Source organism: Thamnophis elegans, chromosome 3 (assembly GCF_009769535.1).
Source record: "Thamnophis elegans isolate rThaEle1 chromosome 3, rThaEle1.pri, whole genome shotgun sequence".
Lineage (NCBI taxonomy): Eukaryota > Metazoa > Chordata > Lepidosauria > Squamata > Colubridae > Thamnophis > Thamnophis elegans.
The window spans coordinates 77,613,661-77,636,006 of record NC_045543.1 but is presented as its reverse complement, the minus strand read 5'-3'; the positions used below and the strand labels follow the sequence as shown (position 1 = coordinate 77,636,006).

Here is a 22,346-nt window from a genome sequence, read left to right as displayed (position 1 = left end):
CAGGTACACAATGTTCCCTCTAATTTTTTTCAGTGTGAGCAGAAAAGTATACTGTTTGAACAGCACATTTTCATGCCTGAGCACCTGAATTTTTTTCACAGATGTCACCTAAGACAACAACGAAATCAGTATTATTTTAAATTCAAAGTTATGTTTATTCAAGGTACCCGCTTAATTAAAAGTGTTATATAATATCAGTATCACTTAACAACGGTCCTGCTTAGCAACCAAAATGTTGGCTCAGAAACTCTGGCATTTGAAGCACACAAGTCTTAAAGCTGTCAAGTTACAAGATCCTTGTACCCCTAACCCTTTAGAAAAAAAAACCTGGGGTGTTCAAACTTGAGCTCTTTAAGACTTGTGGACTTCAACTCCCAGAATTCCTCCTTCAGTCATGTTGCTCTTTCGCCTCGGCACCGCTCTGGACCTGGAAGCTGCGGCAACGTCATCAGCCTGGATCTGCTCCATTTTTTTTTTCACCAGGGGAAGGGCCGCTGCTAAAATGCTGATGAGCTCCCGCCGCCACCAGAATAACTGCTGCTGCCTCCTCCAACAGCACCACTGCATTTGCCACCCGGGCTAAGGTGAAGCCACCCAAAACCCCGCTGGTGCCCGTGGCAGTGGTGGCGGCACCCCCCTCCACTCGGAGCACCTGAGTTGGGCACTGCGTTACCCCTGCTGCCGCCTCCTCCTCCGCCATGGTTTTGAGAAGCCATGAGGCCTTTTTTTTCCTGCTCCCGCCGCCTTGCTACTGGCTCCCACGATTGCACCGCCATCGGGTTCCTCCTCGCCACCTCACCTTTGTCAGCGCTCCGGCCCCCTTTTCCCCTCCTGCAGTCAGTCGGCACCTGCCGTCCAGCTTCCGCCCCGCAGGAAAAAAAAAGGTGTCATGGCTCCTCAAAAGCATGGTGGAGGAGGGGGCAGTGGTAACGCGGGGCCAAGCTCAGGTGCTCCAAGTGGAGGGGGAGGCGCCGCTGCCATGGGCGGGGGTGCCAACGGAAGCTTTGGCGGCTTCACCTCAGCTGCAGCACCGGGCGGCAAATCCAGCAGTGCTGTTGGAGGAGGAGGCGGCGGCAGCAGTTATTTTGGTGGCAGCAGGGGCTTTGGGGCTTCACTTGAGCCACAGCGCCGGGTGCAAGCAGCTAGGAGAGGCCACCCACAAAGGACCTGCCCGGGCTTGCTTTGCTGAACACGGGGCGACTGACAGTAGTTTGAGTGTGCGTGGCCGGCGCAAACTACCGTCAGTCGCCCCGTGCTCATCAAAACAAGTCCGGGGAGGACCTTTGCGGGCAGCCAGTTCTAGCCACCTGCAAAGGACTTCCCCGCGCTTGTTTTGCTGAACACGGGGCAACTGACAGTAGTTTGAGCAACACAGCCAGTGCCTAGGAGGTCCTAGGAGACCAGCTGTGCCGTTTAAGCTCCTGCTGCCGTCCCCCCCCCCAATGCTAACGCTAACCAGGACAGAAAATCTGAGGCTCCTCAGCTTCCAGAGCCTGTGACATTAGAAATCACTGCGCAGCAGTTGGAAACTGCTGCATGGTGTTTTCTTGCCACGTGCGCAGCGCGCACCTTAGAGGGAACATTGCAGGTACACTGTATTCTTTTCTATAGACTTTTGCAGATAGCAGATTCCAAAGAATTATGGGAGCTTTTAGAAAAATTCTAGAGATTTTTGGAAAAGCTGGTGGAAATGTTAATTGTTAGTGTTATCCCAGTACTTGCCATGACACTCATTCAACATGATCATAACTCAGGCAGGCTTACATTCCTAGGAAGATGTTAATACAGATAACACAGAGATCATTCTTGCAATCATTTGAAAGGCCTCCTCTCCAAATTGCACAATTTGGAGAAAGAGTGTTCTGAACGAGTGTGAGAATTGGGCCCACTTGACATGAGGTGATCTCTGTAGAAGGCCACACCTTGTATCAGCTGAGCATGCCTGTCAGAAAAACAACACAAAGATAAATGGACCCAGGCGTAGTGGGTGGGGAAGGGTTCAGGTAATTTGTCATGAGATGGTGGAGAAGGCCTAGACCTCCAGCCTGCAACAGGTTTCCACACACCTCTGGACACTAAGCTCCCCAAGCCTCCCACATTGCAAGGTATTCCATGCTCCAGTTAATGTTCCATCAGATTACTTAACGGCCACTACTATGAAAGCCAATATTGTGACCATTGAGCAAAGTGATTATGTGGATGTTTTGTTTAATTATTTCTTTATTTAATGACGAGGTTCCAGTCCCAATTGTGGCTGTAAATTACTTTTATTTGGATTTCATATGAATGGCAACAGAAAGCAAGGTACATAATATTAACAGAATTGTTTTCTATAGCAATTGGCAAGTTATGTTACATTACAGACCTTTTTTTTCAAATACATTTCATAGCTAGCTAATTAAAGCAGTCTGGTCTGGCTGTTTTCACTATAGAATGATTGTGGAAAAAACATCAATTTTATTTTTTAAAAATAGTACATTTCTGATCACAGGTGGAGTTAAAGTGAATTTAAAACACACTTTATTAGATCAATTAAAATTATAGAAAAATCATTTGTTTACACATATACATATATAAAATGCATATCCTTCTATACCTATCACACACTCAGCATTCAAATGTTTCAAACAGGAACATAATATTTTGTGGTTAAATCTAACTTAAAGTTGTTCTTGACAAGTCTTATCAAACCAGTAATATATTAAAAAATAAAATTGCATTCCAAACAGTTTCTTCATATGTATGTTGTTCAATATTGTGTACTGCATTATATTTTATAGAACTCTTACATAGATTTTATCTATCAGCTTCAGCCTGGATAAATGGATTCATTATAATTATTAGCAAAAAACAGCACAATAATTAAAATACCTTATTGGTGAGACCGTTAAATAGCAAATCTATGCACATCATCTGGGAGTCATTGTCATTGAGCTCAGTGCCATGAATTTTTGAGTGGACATGCATAGGATTCCATGATATTTGGCTCAACCAAAAGGGTTCTAACAGATATTAGTCTTCCTAAACAATAATAGAAACATTTGCAAACAACATATAAAATGTTAATAGTCTTTATAAATGTCTTTGTTATTTCAGAATTTTTAACCAAATCCATTATTTGCCAACAAGGCATTCATTGAATGCAGATTTTGTTAACACAATGACAGATTGTGTCCATTTTACTTTATATGTATGGCTGAAAATTCTTTTTAAAAAATCTATATTGATTATTTAAAATTTGGTGCAAATTCAATAGCTCTTTAGAATAATTGATGTCACATGCATAAAAATACATAAAACAAAGTGAGAAAAACCCTGAGTCAATAACTTCATAAGCAAGGCACTAAATCTTTCCTCAGCAAATCCTGTGCCTTTGTGTCTTTTACAAAATAATCCAGTAGTTATCTTTACATTTGAGAATATGAACAAGTTTGTGCAGTTTATAACGTAGAGAAGGCACTGGTATTCCATCGGCTTCTGCAGAGTTCAGTACTCTATTTCATTGAAATCAGCAGAATATCCTGATGACTGTAGTATAGTTTCTTCCATTTCTAAGAGGACAGAAAGAATATTAGAAACATCTGCATATTACTTTACAGTCATTTTGACTGTGCTAAAATGCAGTGAAGGATAGTCTGAAGCCTATCTATCCTTTCTTTCATGAGTATTAAAGTAGAAATAATGAAAGAGCTTTAGCTCAAGAATGATGTTATAGGACTTCTGATAAATGTAACTAATACTTTTGTAAATCTATGAAGAAACACTTGCTTGAACAGTTGTCTCTTTTATTTTGTGTGTGTGTGTGGCAAATTCAATCAAAGTAAGTTACCTTTACAAGGTCCTCTCTGAAATGAAATGTCATCTATAGCAATATCACTTCTTATTGATATTCCACGGATTGCTTCAAATATAATCTGCATTTTAAAAAAAACATAATTTATTAATAGTTTGATTTTATAGAAATGTAGAAAAGTACTGTACGTGCAAGATAGTAATTCCCATATAAGTATGTAAATTTTTGCTGTCTCTCAAAAAAAAGACCGTTGGCTTACCTGAACGGTCGTTCTCAGGGCACTGCGAAGAGAGTCCAAATGCTGGGTTAACACAGCCTATCTGCCCTTGGACTGAGTGATGTTTTTGTTGACCACGCCTCCCTTTGCCTGCACATGCTCAGTTCGAAAACGAAGGCACCGTCCTGTAATCATTACAGTCAATACAGCCACATCGTTCAATATACAAACACCCGGGTGGGTTTGGACTCTCTTCGCAGTGCCCTGAGAACGACCGTTCAGGTAAGCCAACGGTCTTTCTCCAGTGCACTGCTCAGAGAGTCCAAATGCTGGGACATGCCCAAGCTATTGAGTCCCAGGGTGGGGAAGCGCCGAAGCCTCTGGCATTTCAGCCACTCTTTGTAATACTCTTCTGCCAAAGGAGGCTTCGGCTGAGGCAAAGGTGTCAATCTTATAGTTTCTAATAAAGGCCGTGGGGGAAGCCAGGTGGCCGCTCTACAAATGTCTAGGATAGAGGCCTGGGTTGCCCAGGCTGCAGACGTTGCAGCGCTCCTGGTGGAGTGAGCGGTGACCCGTCCTGGAGCCGTCTTGCCCTGGTGTTCATATGCCAGTTTGATGCAAGCACGCAGCCAACGTCCCACAGTGTGAGAGGAGACCTTGCGGCCCAGGCACGCAGGGAGGAAGGAGACAAAGAATGCCTCTGACCGGCGGTAGTCCTTTGTTCTCTTTACATACGTGCGCACGGCCCGTCTCACGTCCAGCTTGTGCCACTCACGCTCCTTAGGGTGAGAAGGATGGGGACAGAAGTTGGGCAAAATAAGCTCTTGAGTCCTGTGAAACAGAAAGTTAATTTTCGGAGCAAATGACGGATCAAGTCTCAATATTACTCTGTCCGGGTGAACTACGCACAAATCCTCCCTGACAGAGAGCGCAGCAAGCTCGGAAACCCTGCGAGCGGATGTAATGGCCACCAGGAAAGCGGTCTTGATGGTGAGGTGGCGGAGACTGGTCTTTTTCAAAGGTTCAAATGGGGCTTTGGTCAGGGCCTTAAGCACAAATGGAAGATCCCATGACGGATACCGGTGAACAGCTGGAGGGCTGATGTTCGCTGCTCCCTTGAGAAAACTCTTGATCTGAGGGAGCTGACTCAGCGAGCGAGAGGCGCCCTTTGCCAGGATGGTAGACAATGCTGCAACCTGGCGTCTGAGGGTGCTGGCTGCAAGGCCCTTATCCAGACCCTCTTGCAAAAAGTCTAGGGTCTGAGGGATCGAGGCTGAGGAGGCCACTATGTTCTTAGTCTTGCACCATTGTGAGAAGGCGGCCCAGGTGGCATCGTAGATTCTAGTCGTAGAGGGCTTCCTGGACGCTTGGATTGTTCGAATGACCTGGTCAGAGAATTTTTGCTTTCTCAGGAGCTCCCCCTCAAGTGCCAAACGGCTAGCTGCAGCCACTGGGGCTCCGGACGGGTGATGGCCCCCTGGCTGAGGGCAATCTTGTCCCGGGGGATCCTCCAAGGTCTTTGATCTGAGAGGCTGACCAGGTCTGCGTACCAGGGCCTTCTGGGCCAGAAGGGAGCCACCAGAATGAGGTCTGCCTTTTCGGTCAGGAGTTTGTTCACCACTTGAGGGATGAGCGGAAGTGGAGGGAAGGCATACAGAAGTCCCTGAGGCCACGCTGACCTCAGAGCATTTGTTCCCTCCGCCTGGGGCGAGCGGTAGCACCTGAAGAAGCGTGGGAGCTGTGTGTTGTTGTGTTTGGCAAACAGGTCTACCTGTGGCTTGCCGAATCTCCTCACGATCTGCTGGAACAGGTCCGGGTGCAGGCGCCACTCCGAGTGGTCGATGCGTTGGCGGCTCAGCCAGTCTGCTTCCTGGTTGCTTACGCCGGAGATGTGATCTGCACTGAGAGAAGCCAGGTGACGTTCCGCCCACCTGCCCAGCGCTTCCGCCTCGAGCATGAGGGCCTTTGACCGAGTGCCCCCTTGCCAGTTTATGTGCGCTTTTGTCGCCACATTGTCTGTCATCAACAGTACATGAGCCCCTCTTACTAGAGATGCAAACTTTCTCAGCGCTAGGCGAGCTGCCCTCAGTTCCAGCCAATTGATGCTGTGGGCGGCCTCCCTCTGAGTCCATCGGCCTTGGGCAAGGTGGCCCTGACAGTGGACGCCCCACCCCAGGAGGCTGGCATCCGTGGTGACAACTAGTCTCTCCGGCTCCTTGAACAAGCAGCCCTTCCTGACTGCCTTGGACCTCCACCATGCCAGAGACCGGATCACCTTTCGTGGGAGCCGAACCTGCTTGAGTGAGTTGCTGTTCTTGGCCCTCTGCATTGGCAGCAGAAACCACTGCAGCTCCCTGGCGTGAAGACGAGCCCAGGGAACCACCCCCAGGCACGAGATCATTATCCCCAGGAGCTGGGACAGCTGAATGATGGGTACCGACCTGGCAAGGCTGCAGTGCTTCACTCTGCGTCTCAGGTTGGACAGCCGGTCTGGCGAAAGAAATACCTGGCAGGAGGTGGAGTTGATGACCGCACCCAGGTGCTGTATACAGGTCGGAACTGACTCTTCTCCATGTTGACAGAGAAGCCATGGTACTGCAGGGTCTGCACAGTTAGAGAAACATCGCGGTGTGCCTGCTTGGTGGTGAGAGAGTGAATGATTATGTCGTCTAAATAACATTCCAGACGAACCGGATGGTTGCGGAGATGAGCCGCTAGCACTGCCGGAATTTTGGTGAATGTTCTGGGCGCAGATGATAGCCCGAAGGGAAGAGCCCTGTACTGGAAATGCTCCCCTTCCGCACAGAACCTCAGGAACCGCCTGTGTGCCACATGGATGGGAACATGCAGGTAGGCCTCTTTGAGATCTATTGATGTCAATAGGTCCCCCTCCCTCACACAGTCCAGGATGGAGTGGAGTGACTGCATCTTGAACCTCTTGTAAGCCAGATGCTGATTTAGGCTCTTGAGGTCCAAGATGGCCCTCCACCCCCCTGAACTCTTGGGCACTAGGAAGAGGATCGAATAGAAGCCCCTCCCCTGCTGATCCCTGGGGACTGGCTCTATTGCCTCTATCTCTAGGAGATGGCGGATTTCTGCCCTCATGCGCTCCCTCTTTTCTGGGTTCCTGGGGGTAGGACAGCGGATAAACTTTCTTTGGGGAAAGGATAGGAAGTCCAGGACAAGGACCTTGCGAATGGTGTTGAGGACCCACTTGTCCGATGTTATCTCCTCCCACCTGTCGGCATACAGCTGTAGCCGACCCCCGATGGGGGGATCCCTGCGACCGTCACTTTCCTTTACGAAAGGGCCGGGATCCACCACTGTTGTTTCCTCCTCCTCGGAATGGTCTCCGAAAGGAAGACTGGAAATGGTTGGCACAAGCCCCGAAGGATCTGTCTTGGTGCCTATCCACCCCTGCCTGAAAGGGCCTCTGATAGGAGGAAGGGTGAGAAGATTGCCCTGTTTCCTGGCTCCTGTAGGGTCTGTTACGAAAGGATCCCGCCCCTTTCCGGTCACCCCTTTTAAAGGTTGCTGGAAGGATCTTGCGTTTGTCCTTGGTTTCGGTGACAAACTTGTCCAGGGCCTCTCCAAACAGAAGGCCCCCTTTAAATGGGGCTGATGCCAGCTTCCATTTAGCTTTCATTTCGGCCTGCCAATGCCTGAGCCATAGAAGGCGGCGGGAGGTGATATTGGAAGCTAGAGCTCTGGAAGAGAATTTTGCTGCTGTCAAGGTGGCATCCGCCGAATACTCGACAGCGGTAATAATCTTGGTTAGCTCATGGCGCCACCTAGATTTCCTGGGCGGGGGTCTGGACCTGAGTTGGCGCAGCCAGAATAGGGTGGCCCTAATAAAAAAGGAGGCAGAGGTGGATGCCTTGATGGCCCAGGCAGACGCCATGTGTGTCTTCTGACATGCCTTTTCTGACCTCTTATCTTCTGCCTTAAGTCCCTCTAGGAGCTCAGCCGGCAGGTTGGAATTGGAAGTCAGAGACACGATTGGGGCATCTACTTCCGGGAATTTGAGGATTTCCTCCATTTTATCTTCTACTGCATATAGAGTTCTATCCCCCCCACTGGGGTTGGTCAGGGTGCCCGGCTGTAGCCACTGGCGCTGCACCGCATCCATAAATAGGTCTGGCACAGGAATAACCTCGGGAGTCTCTACCGTCTCTTTGAACAACCCATGCTTAAGATCCTTGGAAGTGGAAGCCTGAGAGGCCTCAGGTCTGGAAGTGGGGCCTAACTCTGTGGCCGTCATGGCTTTGTGTAAGATAGACTTGAATAATGACGGCTGAAACAGGCCAGTGAATTTTGGCTTGTCAGGGGCAGGGTTCTCATCCTCGGAAAGGACGAAGATCTCCCCTTCTTCCTGCTCAGAACTTGAAAGCCCAGAGTGGGAAGGGCTTGAAGATGGGGAGGAGGATGCAGGCTCCTTAGAAGTGGAGGCCCTAGGTTTGCGTTTTTCCTTTGGGGCCTTGCCCTTGCGAGAGCCTTTGCGCTTAATGCCCTCAGCTATCCCTTGGGAGATGGCTAAGGAAATTACCTCCCTCATTTCATCGGAAAGAGCAGGGCTTTTTCCCCTTTTTCTCTTTTGTTTACTGGGCCTGCGCTGGCTAGGCCTGCCTGAGCTGGGTCCACCCCTCCCAAGGGGGAGTTCTGGACAGAATCTCGTTCCTCTCCAATGGAGGAGCTAGGGGAGTCGGGGTACCCCCAAGATGCTTCAGGAGATGGATCCCTAGATGCATAGTTATTCCCAAACAAGAATTCACTTTCCCCGGGGGATTGGGCCTCACGATCAGGGGAAGCTGACTCCCTGCTGCGACGGTCCGGGCTAGGTTCTGGCTGAAGGGGCCTTGAACCCTCCCTGGGATCCACTGTGGCTCTTGGAGAAGACCTTTCAAGTGAGCCTTTGTGCCCTATGTCTTTATTTGCAGAGGGATCCAGCTTGCTGCGTTTGCTGGAGGGCCCCACCTGTTCCCCTAAGGCCTCCCTGCATTCCTCAGCCATTTCAGGTCCCCACGAGGCCTGGAATATAGCTGAGTTTGGGATGGGCACGCGCTGGCCTTTGCGGTCCAAAAGCGCTGGCAGAATCTCCAGGAGGGAAGGGCCGCCTTGGGGTCGGATTCCTTCCTCCCACCGCCCTCGGTTCCCCGAGACTTAGCTTATTTTCCGGAGGGAGAGATTAGCTGGCTCCCCAGTCTAGTCTCCAGCCTCCCTGCGGCGTTCTGCAGTCGTTGAGGGCTCGCTGAGGCTCCGTTGGCTGGCTGGGCTCTTCTTGCTGTCCTTGCTCCTCGCACGCTCCGAGCTTTGCCGCTCTGCACAGTGAGTCGGATCGATCCAAAATGGCGGGGGTGCACACGCAGCCGCTTCCCGCTCTTTCCAGCCTCAAAAAGCGCGCGAAGACTCCAGCCGTCGCTGCTGATGCCGGGCAAAATGGAGCAGGCGAGGGAATCCTAGCAATCCGGCTCGCCGGCTTTAGAGCCTTCCCAGAGCCTTCGCTGGACCTTTCCTCTCCGTGGGATGCCCCTGCTCCGACAGGGAACTTGGTTTACCCCACCCTTTGCTCCAGTTGCTAGCCAGCCCCCGCTGTGCAAGCCTTTTCAACCCCCTGCAGTGCTTGCAATTAGCAACAGCAGGGAAACCCTGCAGCCCTTCTCTTAAAGCGACAGAAACCTCAATGGAGGCAAAAGGACAGACCTGATGTAGAAGCATGATTTCCTTTATCTGAGAAGTTAAACGTGGTCCAAATTGGGAAACTTTTTCCAGCCTTTCTGCTCTTAGACTGTAGCTCTCCCAAAACAGTCCTAGCTCGGGCGGACTGAGTTTTCGAACTGAGCATGTGCAGGCAAAGGGAGGCGTGGTCAACAAAAACATCACTCAGTCCAAGGGCAGATAGGCTGTGTTAACCCAGCATTTGGACTCTCTGAGCAGTGCACTGGAGAACAGTAAATTATCATTGCTTGGTTATAACTAACTGAAGTAGAAGAAAGCTCTGTTAAATGAATAATCTCTCCTACCCTCTCCATGCATGTTCTGGAAAGTTTGGCGATCCTTAGGAATAGTAACATGGGAAGGGAAATAAAAATGTGGATCTCTTCAAAATTTACTGTTAAAATATTAAATTTGCTCCATTAATACTTTTGTGCTATTTGGGCCTCTTTCCTCCTCTCTCAGATTCTCCTAAGAGGCAAGAATTGTGTATCCTTTGTGTCCTTCTTAAATCTATTCTGGGGAGTTGAAAGACGGTTCATGAGAACAGATCTGTACACATTTGGGCTCAACCACTTTGGCAGTTTTCTCAAAGAAATGTACCTAACTGTTGCTTTGATATTTATATTCCTGCATCTCTTCCTTCATACTATTGCATGTAACTGAAATCCAAACTGTACAACATTAGATCTACACATTTAAATTATCTAAAACTGGATAGAGATATAGTTAGTACTATGAGCAAGTAGCCAATTGAAATTGTTTGCTAGATTTGTGAAGTGTAAAGGATAAATGATTTATTGAATTTCTCCTTTTTTATTTGTAAAAAATAATTTTTAGACTACTTGGGAAATGGTTATAAAGTGAAGGGTGGAGCATTTCATAATCCTCTCCTTCCGTATCACCTTCCTAAGTAAGGGCAAAAGCATTGCATAGCATGAGAATATCTACAAAAATATTATTAATTTCTGAAGCAAATTCTCCATCAAATTAAATAAGAACTTTAGGGGGGGAAATACATGAGAATTTATGTGCATAATATCTGATACAGCTATGATTTTTAATGACAGACAGGCTTATTTTAGTTGCTTATACAATCAATTTCAGACTGAATTAATTCAAGACTACCCAGTGCTATTTTAAATTGGCATGCTTCAATCTCATTTTTTCCTTACAGGTCATTGGTAATTTATGACTGTTACCGGCATTTAACAAACTTGTCAACTGGAAAATTATCTCCCCAAATTTTCTGAGCCATAAGTTCAACAGATACTGATTCCTATAAAGGGCTTGTTATCTTACCTGGTGAGATTTATCACATGTATATTCTATTAGGCCCCTTAACCATGAGATGCTTTGTTCACCACGTCTTCTCCAGATAAGGATCTCCTTTTTAGAACCATGCATTTTCAAATAAACATTTAACAGTCCGGTCCCGCGTCCATACATATGATAAAAAAATGTAAGGCACTGATGTCCAAATGTCTTTCGTAATAACCTTGAAATAAGTTGTGCCTTCTGTCCATAGATCATATTAGAAGCTTCTATATACATGTAATGTCCTTCAAAAAGAAAATATATGAAAGTATATTTTAAGAGATTTTATCATTCATATAGAGTGATTTAGATGTCTGAATTTTACTAGAAACAACAGTCTCCTTTCTATCACTTTTGAGAGGTTTTTTTACACCTCAAAAGTACATGTATTTCCAACATTTATTATTTTATGATTTATCTATCTTGGCAGTTATTGATCTTTTCCAACATGAATTAACGTCTCTCAAATCTTATACAAGATTATAGGTGAAGTCTAACAATTCTCTTACTTATTCAGGATAAGATTTTATTAGCGTAAAAATTAAAAAATGAAGGAATAATTTTGTCTATTTTTAAGCATGGAGATCCCGATCTATATATTTAATAGAAAAAAATAAGCATCAAGTGTTTTCATTTAGATTAAAAAACTATCTTGGAATATTACTCTTATTTGATATTTCATTATATTGTTTAGGTTACTTATCACCATTTAAACTATAACTTACCTACCCCAGTAGTGTGGTCTCCTGTTGGACCAGTATAAGATGTAGGAGTTGGACTTCTCCTCCTATGCCAACCATGCCGATTTCTTGGATGCAGAGTAAATGCACACTCATTTTTTTCAAAGGTACATTCTCCAGGAAAATCAGGTGGTATATCTACCAAACACATACAGTAAAATGCAATTATGTTTAAGTATACTTAAATGTATCTAATTGACCTGTGTAAAACTCCTAATATGGATAAGGCTACCAGTTTTATTCAACTGGACTTACTGTATAGAAACTTTTTCTATTTTTAATTTGTTAAATTTATTCCTTTACTCATTATTTTTTTTTAAATACCACATTACATTTTCTGATTTCTAAAAATTCCAGGCAAATATTACTTTTTTAAGTAAATATGATTTTTCATTTAAAATAGACTTTATAAATAATAACATTTATTTAATTGCATGTTTTACAATTTGGCTTGACATCACTAAGATAAGAGCTAGTTACAAGAAAACCATGTAACTATTCATGGTTTAGTAGTTAATTCAAATTTCACTGCAATCCCTTGAGTTTACTCATGATTTATTAATTTATGTCATTATGTCTTATGACAGGCAAATGTGACTAGCAATTTACAAAGTATATAGAGAATAACTAAAGCATTCATAGTAAGTCTAAAATGGCTTAAATCAGTTAAATCACATAATAATGGAACAAAAGCATGAACTATCATATTGAAACAATATGTGCATTAACAGCTAATTCTACATTAAATAACTAAATTTTTGGTATTTTGCTAAAGCTAATCAGAGATAGCACTAGCCTGATTTTGGGGGACTACCACTACTATGAGGAGCATCTTTCTGGAGCATCTGTTACTTTCAGAAATGCAGAACATTTAACAGTCAATTATTCAGGACAATTCCTACAGTAGGTTGGATTCTTGGTTTGTATATATGGAGACAGACAGACGTAGACACAATGGACATTTGTACTTATGGAAGGTACTCATTTCCCCTGTATGTAAATCCCAATTTAAATGAAGATCTCTCCCCTTTTTTTTCTAAGAGCAAGTATAGGAGTGTTTTGGAATTTGATAAAAGAAATTCTGTTTCTTTATAGGAATTTCTTGAACACTGAGCATACCGAACACTCTTTGTACTCTTATTAGTTCCAATGCATACATAAACATGAATAAATTGTGAATTTGCATCCACGCCATTAAAATGAAGAAAAACATAGTTTTTAAACTTAAATTTATGTCTCCATCCAATATGGAATGGTGTATAACCTGAAACAAATATATATATATATATTTGTTATATTTATGCTGATAAATAAATAAAGGGAGACTAGTATAGATCTATTTCAAGCTATTTAGCTCTCATCAGCTAGCCATACCCAAGTTTTTGGGAATCGAACCTGTGCTCTATTGCCTCCCAGGCAGGGAGTTAACCATTTGAGCTACAGAGAACGACTCCTTTATCAGCCAGCCAGGGTGGGAGATACTTAAAGTCACAACCCCTGGTATGCCCAAGTATGTAGACTTTAAGTATATATATATTTATATATATATAACAAATATATATATATATTAGGAAAAGTTGTATAGATCACTAATATCAGAAAGTATACATCAATTGCAATAAATATACATACTACGGATTTGAAATGTAATTAATTTTACCAGCACTATGACAGCTTCCCAAATTCACTGATATATCATCTAGTGCCACTATTCCACAATCCCAAAAGTTTCTACACCAGCTCAGAAACACCACCTGAAATTTGCATAAAAATACAGTCAATCTTAATTTTTCCAAGCCCATTCCCCTCAAAAATTTTCCAAGCCCATTCCCCTCAAAATGCTCTTAATCAGTTGAATTCTATAAATCATTTGAAAGAGATGCTTCACAAAGCATATTAAATATTTGAACACATATTCCTTGAACTGATCCAACATCCTTTGAAAGTTGTTTCAAAGGATGTCAGTACATATGGGCATGCATTCACTTTATTCATGATCTCAAACAAAATGTTCTCGATCTATGTACATATCACAGAGAGTTAGGGACAAATCTTGAAGCTAAAGTTTTCCCAATATTCGTGGCGAAAATGTTTTGCTTACTATAAATAATTTACAAACAATCTAATGCTCTGAACACATGGAGCAATCAATTTGTATTTCTTGCTTCATTTTGTCAGTTATATATATATAAAATATAAGTATAAAAGATTGCTAACTCGCTATGTTTCTGGTTACTTCTATTTTAACACAAATCTGAATTAAACAACAATTGGGCTTATCCAGATTTTTCATTTATGAAACAGCTAAGAAATTCCTAGCTAATTCTATGGTATTACTAGAACTTGAAACATGTAATGTAGCAATGAATATTTATATTTGCGGTTATTATTTCAAATTATATTTGTTCTGTAGATGAAATAAGTATACAAACAATTGAAGTAGAAATAATATTCAGGAATTTGATATTTTCTTCCAAGAACACAATAATGATCCGTGGAATCCTTGATACTCTCTGAGCTTGACTGTTTGTTTACAGATGTTTCATTACTTGAGTACAGTAAGTAATTTTGTTTTGTTTTTCTTTTCAAATGGCAGCTAATGAAATTTTATGTAGGTAGTTTTCTGGGTATTGCCAGAAGGATCTTTCAATTCCCTACCATCTAGGTCCAATAATAACCTTCAATCAGAGTAACCAATGCTATTTCCATTCCATGACTAGTTCAGAATCCTTACTGGTCTAGAATCTAGATAATCTGCTTCCTATAAGGAAGGGGCTTCTTCAGGAAAGAGTTGCACTCATAAGGTCCCCCATAGCAGATGACAAATTTACCTCTTCTGTCTCTCTCTTTCTCTCTCAAACCTAAACTTACAAAGAAATGTTTAAAATATTGTTAAAACACCACTAAAAGCAATTACAATAGCAAATTTATTTGGTTAAAAGCATTATGGAAACAAATTGGTTTCCAGTCAGAACTGTATATAGAAATGATATTTTATAAGTTCTTTTACAAAAGTTTGTAAAATTGTTTCACAACTTTATTATGATTATATTATTGTTTCTGCAGAAAGATACATTGTTCAAACATGGCTGAAATTACTGGGTCCTTGGTGATTTCCGAACTTGGTTTTCTTAGACATTTCATTACTAAATTAGACACCAGGTACCTAGTTTGGTAATGAAATGCCCACAAGAAAATCACCAAGGACCCTACAGTTTAACCCCTAGATACAAATATTCTCTTCTACCGATGGCTGAAATTTCATAAGCAACTCAGTATTTCAATGATTTAATGTCCTTTTTATACTTGCTTTCTAGGAAAAAAATTTCCTGAATTCTATAAAAGCACATAATGGCAAGGAGTGTGCTATTTTATACTAAGCATTAAAATCTTTCATTAAATTTCTTATTTGACAAAAAATGCAAAGTAAAATACATTATCAAAAATATCTGATGGCTGAAATTTTTAAATTGGAGAAGCTGTAAAAGGAAGCAATGGAAAGATCTGGTTCTCTTGTGCTATGTGACATTCAAGGATGGCCAAGATTCAACTTGGCTGCTGAGGGTGTTTACTATTTCCATAGACAGTTGGAAAGGAAAAATCAAAGTTGCATAAAATCAACTGCAGGGAAGATGGAAGTAAATGCTGGTTGTGATCTACCAGAATTTACAGTGTACTGCTATAAATATTTTAAACTTAGAATCTTTTGATTTGCAATGTATATTCCCAGATAATATAAGCAAACATTGCATTGGCAGCCATGGAAGTAGATATTCATTTGACTCTCTATGCACACAAAGCACATTATTAATACATTTGTCATACAGTAATTGGCATTAATATTTTAAATTTGCTTTCTATTTCGGTCAAAATTATTAAAACAAGATGTTTTAAATCTTCTCTCGGTACAGTTTAAAAATGTCATAAACCTACTAATATCTTCAGTATGTTCTGAACTGCATATGAACTGAACTTCAGGTGAAGTAAGTGTGATATATGGCTACATGAGGTTACCTTCTAAATTTCCATTTATAATACATGGTCCCAAATTACATACACTCTTGTTAATGATTAAAAGTTTGAAATACACCTGGTGTGAATAGGTAGGCAATGTATGTCATCAAAAATAATCATAATGTGATTTTAGTATTGCATACCATTCGGTAGCTGGGTGCAGCATTTCCACTGATATTTTTGTCATACAAACTATTAGTAGGATTCAAGCTCTAACTAAATGAATCTAAACAAACAATGCTAGAACTCTTCTTTCCAGAAATTGATAACACCAGAAAAATTAAAACTTGCATTTTTATTTGATTAATTGCTTTTTTCCATGCACAACTTCCTGCCACACAAACCATATAGTGATTGCCCTTCTATCTGTGGTCACATTCCCATCTGTCAGGATATTTTACTCTCTTTTACTGGAAAAGTCAGAAGATGAACAAATCCTTTTGCCCTTTTTTCACAGAGTCGTCATTATGACTCATTTAGGAGAAACTGAATATAAACAGTATCAGAGGCAGAAAACATTGGTTGTTACCTTGCAAGGCATGGGCTTTTTGAAGGTGATTTCAGCTTGTGTCCAGACTCTCTGGGGAGTTTCTGATACAGACCAGATTTTTTCTTGAACAATATGGTTTTCTTCAAAGATATAAACAGCCAGGGAATCTCTCATTTTGAAAAAGCCAAACAAAGCATAATAAAATCTCAGACAATACTGTAAGTTTTCTGGCAGAGTTGGACTATATAAGCGGCCAATATATCCAGGTTGCGATGTAAACTTTGTATTTGCCAGCAAATAGAAACCTGTAATGCAATGCAATGTTTAAATCATTTCAAACAATTTACTCCTCCTGGGATATTTCTAGGTACTATATTGGACTTCCACTAGCATGTCTGCAAATTAGGGCTGCTATATACAGTAAGACCATGTCTCTAAAGAGCTATTTCATACAAAAATTTCTTAAATAATCTTTCCAGGCTTGGATATTTTAGTTGCTATTTTCCAGTTGTTACAGAGATTAATACATGTTATTTTTACAGTTAAAAAAAACATTTTTTACTCAACTTTTAAGACTAATTTTGTTCTAAAGCTACTTTGCCATAACTTTAGGAATGGTAATTATGTAATTAGGTTACATATACAGGTAGTCCTTAGCTTATGACCACAATTGAGGCCAACATTTTTGCTGCTAAACAAAGCACTGATGTGATTTTTGTCCCATTCCATGGCCCTTTGCCACAGTTGTTAAGTGAATCACTACAGTTATTATGCAGTCATTAAGCAAATCTGGTTTCCCCCATTGACTTTGCTTGTCAGAAACTGGCTGAAAAGGTTACAAATGGTGATCACCTGTTTGGGTACAGTGCAGCTTTCATAATATGCCAAGTTGCCAAGCACCTAAATTTTGTGACTATGGAATGATGGTTCAGCAGTTAAAGATGCTGAGCTTGTCAACTGGAGAGTTGGCAGCCCAGATTCAAGACTCAAACGCCGCACAATGGGGTGAGCTCCTCATTACTTGCCCCAGCTCCTGCCCACCTATCAGTTCAAAAGCACCCAAATGTAAGTAGATTAATACAGTGTTTTTCAACCACTGTGCCGCGGCACACTAGTGTGCCGCGACATAGTGTAAGGTGTGCCGTGGGAAAATTACTTTATATATAGTCAATATAGGCACAGAGTTAATTTTTTTTAACATTTTCTAATGGTGGTGTGCCTCGTGATTTTTTTCATGAAAAAAGTGTGCCTTTGCACAAAAAAGGTTGAAAAACACTGGATTAATAGATACCACTACCTTGGGAAGGTAACAATGTTACTTGTGCCTTTGGCTATAACCATGCTGGCCACATGACAGTGGAAATTGTCTTCTGACAACACTGGTGCCCTCAGCCAAGAAACTGAGATGAGCACCCCAGAATTAGATTGAGAGAAATCTTTACCTTTTCACCATGGGGATGCATAATGGTCATAAGTGTGAAAACTATCATAAATCCCCTTTTCTAGTGGTGGTGTAACTTCAAATGACTGAATGACTGATGGGTAGTCAAAGACTGTCTGTAATTTAATTTTCCTCCCTGAATTTTTCAATGAGCAGACCATTAAAAAAAGCTTTTTAAAATAGCTTACCTGTTTCATATAATACTGCTATGTCATTTATTATATTAGTGATTAATGCCTTGATTTGAAATGAAGTAATTCACAATTGTTCTTTTAATAGAAAAGCTATTTTGGAGGTGAACTGGAACATCAGACTTCGGAGTTTGATCAGCAGCTCTTTCCTCCGTTAACTTATACAGCAGGCTTATATCATTCCCTCCCCCACTCCTTCCATATTTGTCAGCATCTAATCATTGTTAGTAGGAAGGGAGACCCCATGTGTGAAAATTCTTTAACCTGAGATCTTGCTTTTGAGATTTCTGAAATAATACTTCATATCTAAATCTATGTGAAGCTCGCACTAGGTCAGTGATGCTAATCTTTTTGTCATCACGTGCCAAAAGTGAGGGGAGTGCAGGGGGGTCGTACACGCGCATGTCCACACCTATAATTCTATGCGACCTCTCCCATGGAAGCGCCCATGACACCACCTCACGTTCCCCTGCTTTTGGCACGCGATCGCACAGTGGACCCAGTTTTCGCCCTCCTCAGGCTTGAGACTCTTTCTAGGAGCCTGGGGAGGGCAAACACGGCCTCCCTCCTGGAAGCCGGAAACGGCTCATTTGCTAACTTCCGGTCAGACCAGAAGGTCCATTTTTAGTTCTCCCCAGGCTCCAAGGCCTTTCTAAGGGGGCCTTCCCCACCCCACTGGAGGCCGAAAACTCTCTGTTTCCCAATTTCTGGGGGGCCCAGAAGGCCCAAAAATCAGCTGGTGGGCATGCACTGGAGCTGAGCTCATGTGCCCACTGATATGGTTCCGTGTGCCATAGGTTGGCCATCCCAGCACTAGGTGATCCAAGTTTCATTATGTTTGCAAAGTTATATTTATTGCTGCAGCTCTTCGTATGATCTGAAGTCACATACATAGTCTTATACCAAAGAACAATTGAACACATCCCAGGATTCTTACTTGAAGTATTTTGTTTAAGGCTCTTTCTTTAAGACTCTCATAACAAGATTTTTTTCCACATCCTGTAGTGGCTGAAGCCTGTCAAGAAATTGCAGAAATGTCCAGATTTCCCTCAGCGCTTCAGGGTTGAATTCAGCATGTTGAAGAAGTTACCCTATGTATCTTCCAATAAAGTATGTTTACTTACCCGTGCCAGTAGTGTGATCACCCGGTCTATATGCATTAGGCTTTACTTTTATCCTGCTCCAACCAGGACCATCCTTGTAATCTTGATAAAAATGGCAAAAATTATCCTCAAAAGTGCAACTTGCCTGTAAGGGATTGAAGGAAGTGCCTAAGGGATAACAGATCAAATGGAAGAGAATTGAAACTGTATAGTTGAAAGAGTAAGCTGATAAACACTAATAAAATCAGTAAAACGGAAAAGCTGTCCATTAATAGCACTGTTTGTCCATTATGGATAGTAACACTGAATAAAATGTATCTAAAAGAGAATTAAGGATTCACATAGAACCAAAAGATTTATTTTTACCCACATATTCACACATAAATACAAGGCCAGAAAAGGAAATGTCTCTGATAATCCTATTTTCAGTTAAAGTACCTTGCATTCTCTAGTGGAAATAATTTATATCAAATAAAAAGGAAATTTGGATAATATAACCATAGAAGATGTACAATGAATCTATATTCAGTATCTGTTATTACCCCAGTAATAATATTTCCACCAGTAATGTTCAATTGTTTAATTAAAAGAAAAACAAATTTTAAAAATACTTTCCTTAACATATGCATCTGCTGCACAACTTGTTCATTTTTGTACATATTCAACATTACCCAAATACAGATATCTTTATTCATCATTTGTGAGATGCAAAGTATTTTAATTGTAATTTCTGAGATAAAAACACTATGAATTATACATTTGTTTACACTGTAATGACCTCCATTTTGTGAATTGCATCATTTTGCTTTAAAATATATCTCTTTCTTCAACATCTACTCAATTCCAGTAAAAAGATGAGGCATAAGTAGGTCCATTAAACCTATACAATCTATGTATGTATACTGAAACAGAATTGTGGACTGCAAAGAAGACTGCAACATACAGATGGCTAGATATACAGTTTATGAGTGGCTATATCCACTCAAAAAAGTTCATCAATAATTATAAATTGTTCAGATAAAGCTTGTGTTGTATGATTGTCCCTTGTTATTTATGGGATGTTGTTTTCTTATGGATCTTTCCTATGTTTTTCAGTAATGGAAAAATATGTGCAGAACATATTTTTATTGATAAAGTCCTGTATGTGGACCGAACTCTTCTTACTCAATAACAATTAATGTCATAATATCTATCTGTCTTTCTGTCTGTCTATCTTGTATGCTACCCATCTCACGTTAAATTGACTATATCATATGAGGAAGATTATGAATGCTTGATAATATATTGGGTTGTCTTAATATGTAATAGCAACTAAACTACAATTTGACAAAGAAAATGTGTATTATAGAACATATTCATGTTCACTTAAAATATAAATTAATGTGGGAAACCTGTACCTGTTTGATTGCTACAGAAAACTGGGGAGAAAGAAATGTCATCAAGAGCCAAATATCCTCCTTTGCCACTGCTGAAAGCAACTTCAAAAATAACCTGCAAAAATATCCAAGCATAGTTAGATTATTATTATACAAATTGTTATTTTGGTGATCAGATGCCTTGAAGAAGCAAATACAATCATTCCCAGCTAACCCTTATTTATATACATAGGAAAAAGCTTGAAGTCATATTTTTCTCAAATCATTTACTGTTTCTGACTCAAATAATTTAATTAAAATTAAAATATTAGCAAGGGTAGAAAAAAGAATTTTAAAAAAGATGTGTTTGTGATTAAAGTTACAATTGTGCTCACTTACCTAGGGACACATGGTTGTAACTTTAATATCATATCATAAGGGGGAAGCTTTATAATATCTCTGCTGTTACTTGACCTTGTCCCAGAAACTTGGGATGTGCAGAACCAAACTGAAATTTACAACCCTTATTTTTCACTTGCTGACCAATACATGCATTCATGTTTACATGCCAAACTCAAAGTCTAGCTGGGCAAACTAGATTTGAGTTCCAAAAGAACCATAGATCTATCTATTTTCCACTATCTACAAATAAGAAACAGTGATTGGCAACACATATCTTTATTTGTCAAAGAAATGTGCATTGCCTCACATGCCATTTTCCTATGTCAGATATGAATCTTTTTTTAAAAGAAGGAGTGGCATCTTATAAAAATCCTCAAGGGAGTTTAATTAAAGGAAATAATTTATAAAGAAAAAAATCATTACTCCATGCCATTCTTAAATAAAATAAAGTTAAGCCCTATCATATTGAAGAGGAGGCTCTAGTTAGTATAACATTACAAATTCTATACATGTAGTCCTGGATTTATGTTCATTCATTCGCCCAGCTGCCCTGTTTAGGATAACCCGCTCCCTCCTGAAAGTGGGGGAAGCGGGGGATGCCTTACAGGGGCGGGCTGAGGAGTTTGTTCAGTTTCTGTTGGACAAAATCGCTCAGATTCGGACAGACCTTGACTCCACTTGGACAGAACCAGCGGAGATGCCAGGGGAGGGTCTTGTTCAGATATCCTAGAATGAGTTCCAGCCTGTAACCCCTGATGAAGTGGACAAGGCCATGGGAGCGATGAGTGCCTCTACCTGCTTGCTGGATCCGTGTCCCTCCTGGCCGGTTTCGACCAGCAGAGAGGTAAGGCAAGGCTGGCTCCAGAGAATTACGAACACTTTGTTAGAGGAGGGCTCTTTTCCACAACCTCTGAAGGAGGCGGTAGTGAGACCCCTCCTCAAGAAGCCTTCTCTGGATCCAGCTATTCTTAACAACTACCGTCCAGTCTCCAACCTCCCTTTTTTAGGGAAGGTTGTTGAGAAGGTAGTGAGAAGGTAGTGGCCCTCCCTTTTCAGTCTGGTTTCAGGCCTGGTTACAGCACCGAAACCGCTTTGGTCGCACTGACCGATGATCTCTGGTGGGCCAGGGATAGAGGACATTCCTCTATCCTAGTGCTCCTTGACCTCTCAGCGGCCTTCGATACCATCGACCATGGTATCCTTCTGTGACGGCTGGAAGAGGTGGGAGTGGGAGACACCGTTTTACAGTGGTTCTCCTACCTCTCCGATAGGTCGTAGTCGGTGTTGGTCAGAGGGCAGTGGTGGACTCCTAGGCCCCTTAATTATGGGGTGCCGCAGGGGTCGGTCCTGTCCCCCCTCCTATTTAATATCTACATGAAGCCACTGGGTGAACTCATTCGCCGGCACGGGATTAAATACCATCAGTATGCGGACGATACACAGTTGTATTTGTCTGCCCCGTGCCAACTCAGCGTAGCGGTGGAAGTGATGTGCCAGTGCCTGGAAGCTGTTAGGGTCTGGATGGGAGTGAACAAGCTTGCACTCAATCCTGACAAGACTGAGTGGCTGTG

At 41.9% G+C, this 22,346-nt stretch overlaps 1 protein-coding gene across 1 annotated transcript in view; it reads right to left on the bottom strand.

Annotated features, from left to right (window-relative positions):
• Positions 1-1,534: 1,534 nt before the first annotated feature.
• MAMDC2 (MAM domain containing 2) overlaps positions 1,535-22,346 on the bottom strand; it is a 60,497-nt gene continuing 39,685 nt past the window's right edge. Inside the window, exons 7-14 of the mRNA XM_032212577.1 lie at positions 20,416-20,509; positions 19,040-19,186; positions 16,323-16,588; positions 13,440-13,533; positions 11,765-11,917; positions 11,025-11,284; positions 3,830-3,914; positions 1,535-3,551 (exon numbers count right to left, since the gene is read on the bottom strand). Of these exons, the coding sequence (XP_032068468.1) occupies positions 3,487-3,551; positions 3,830-3,914; positions 11,025-11,284; positions 11,765-11,917; positions 13,440-13,533; positions 16,323-16,588; positions 19,040-19,186; positions 20,416-20,509 (1,164 nt within the window). The 3' untranslated portion in view covers positions 1,535-3,486. The remainder of the gene's footprint in view (positions 3,552-3,829; positions 3,915-11,024; positions 11,285-11,764; positions 11,918-13,439; positions 13,534-16,322; positions 16,589-19,039; positions 19,187-20,415; positions 20,510-22,346) is intronic.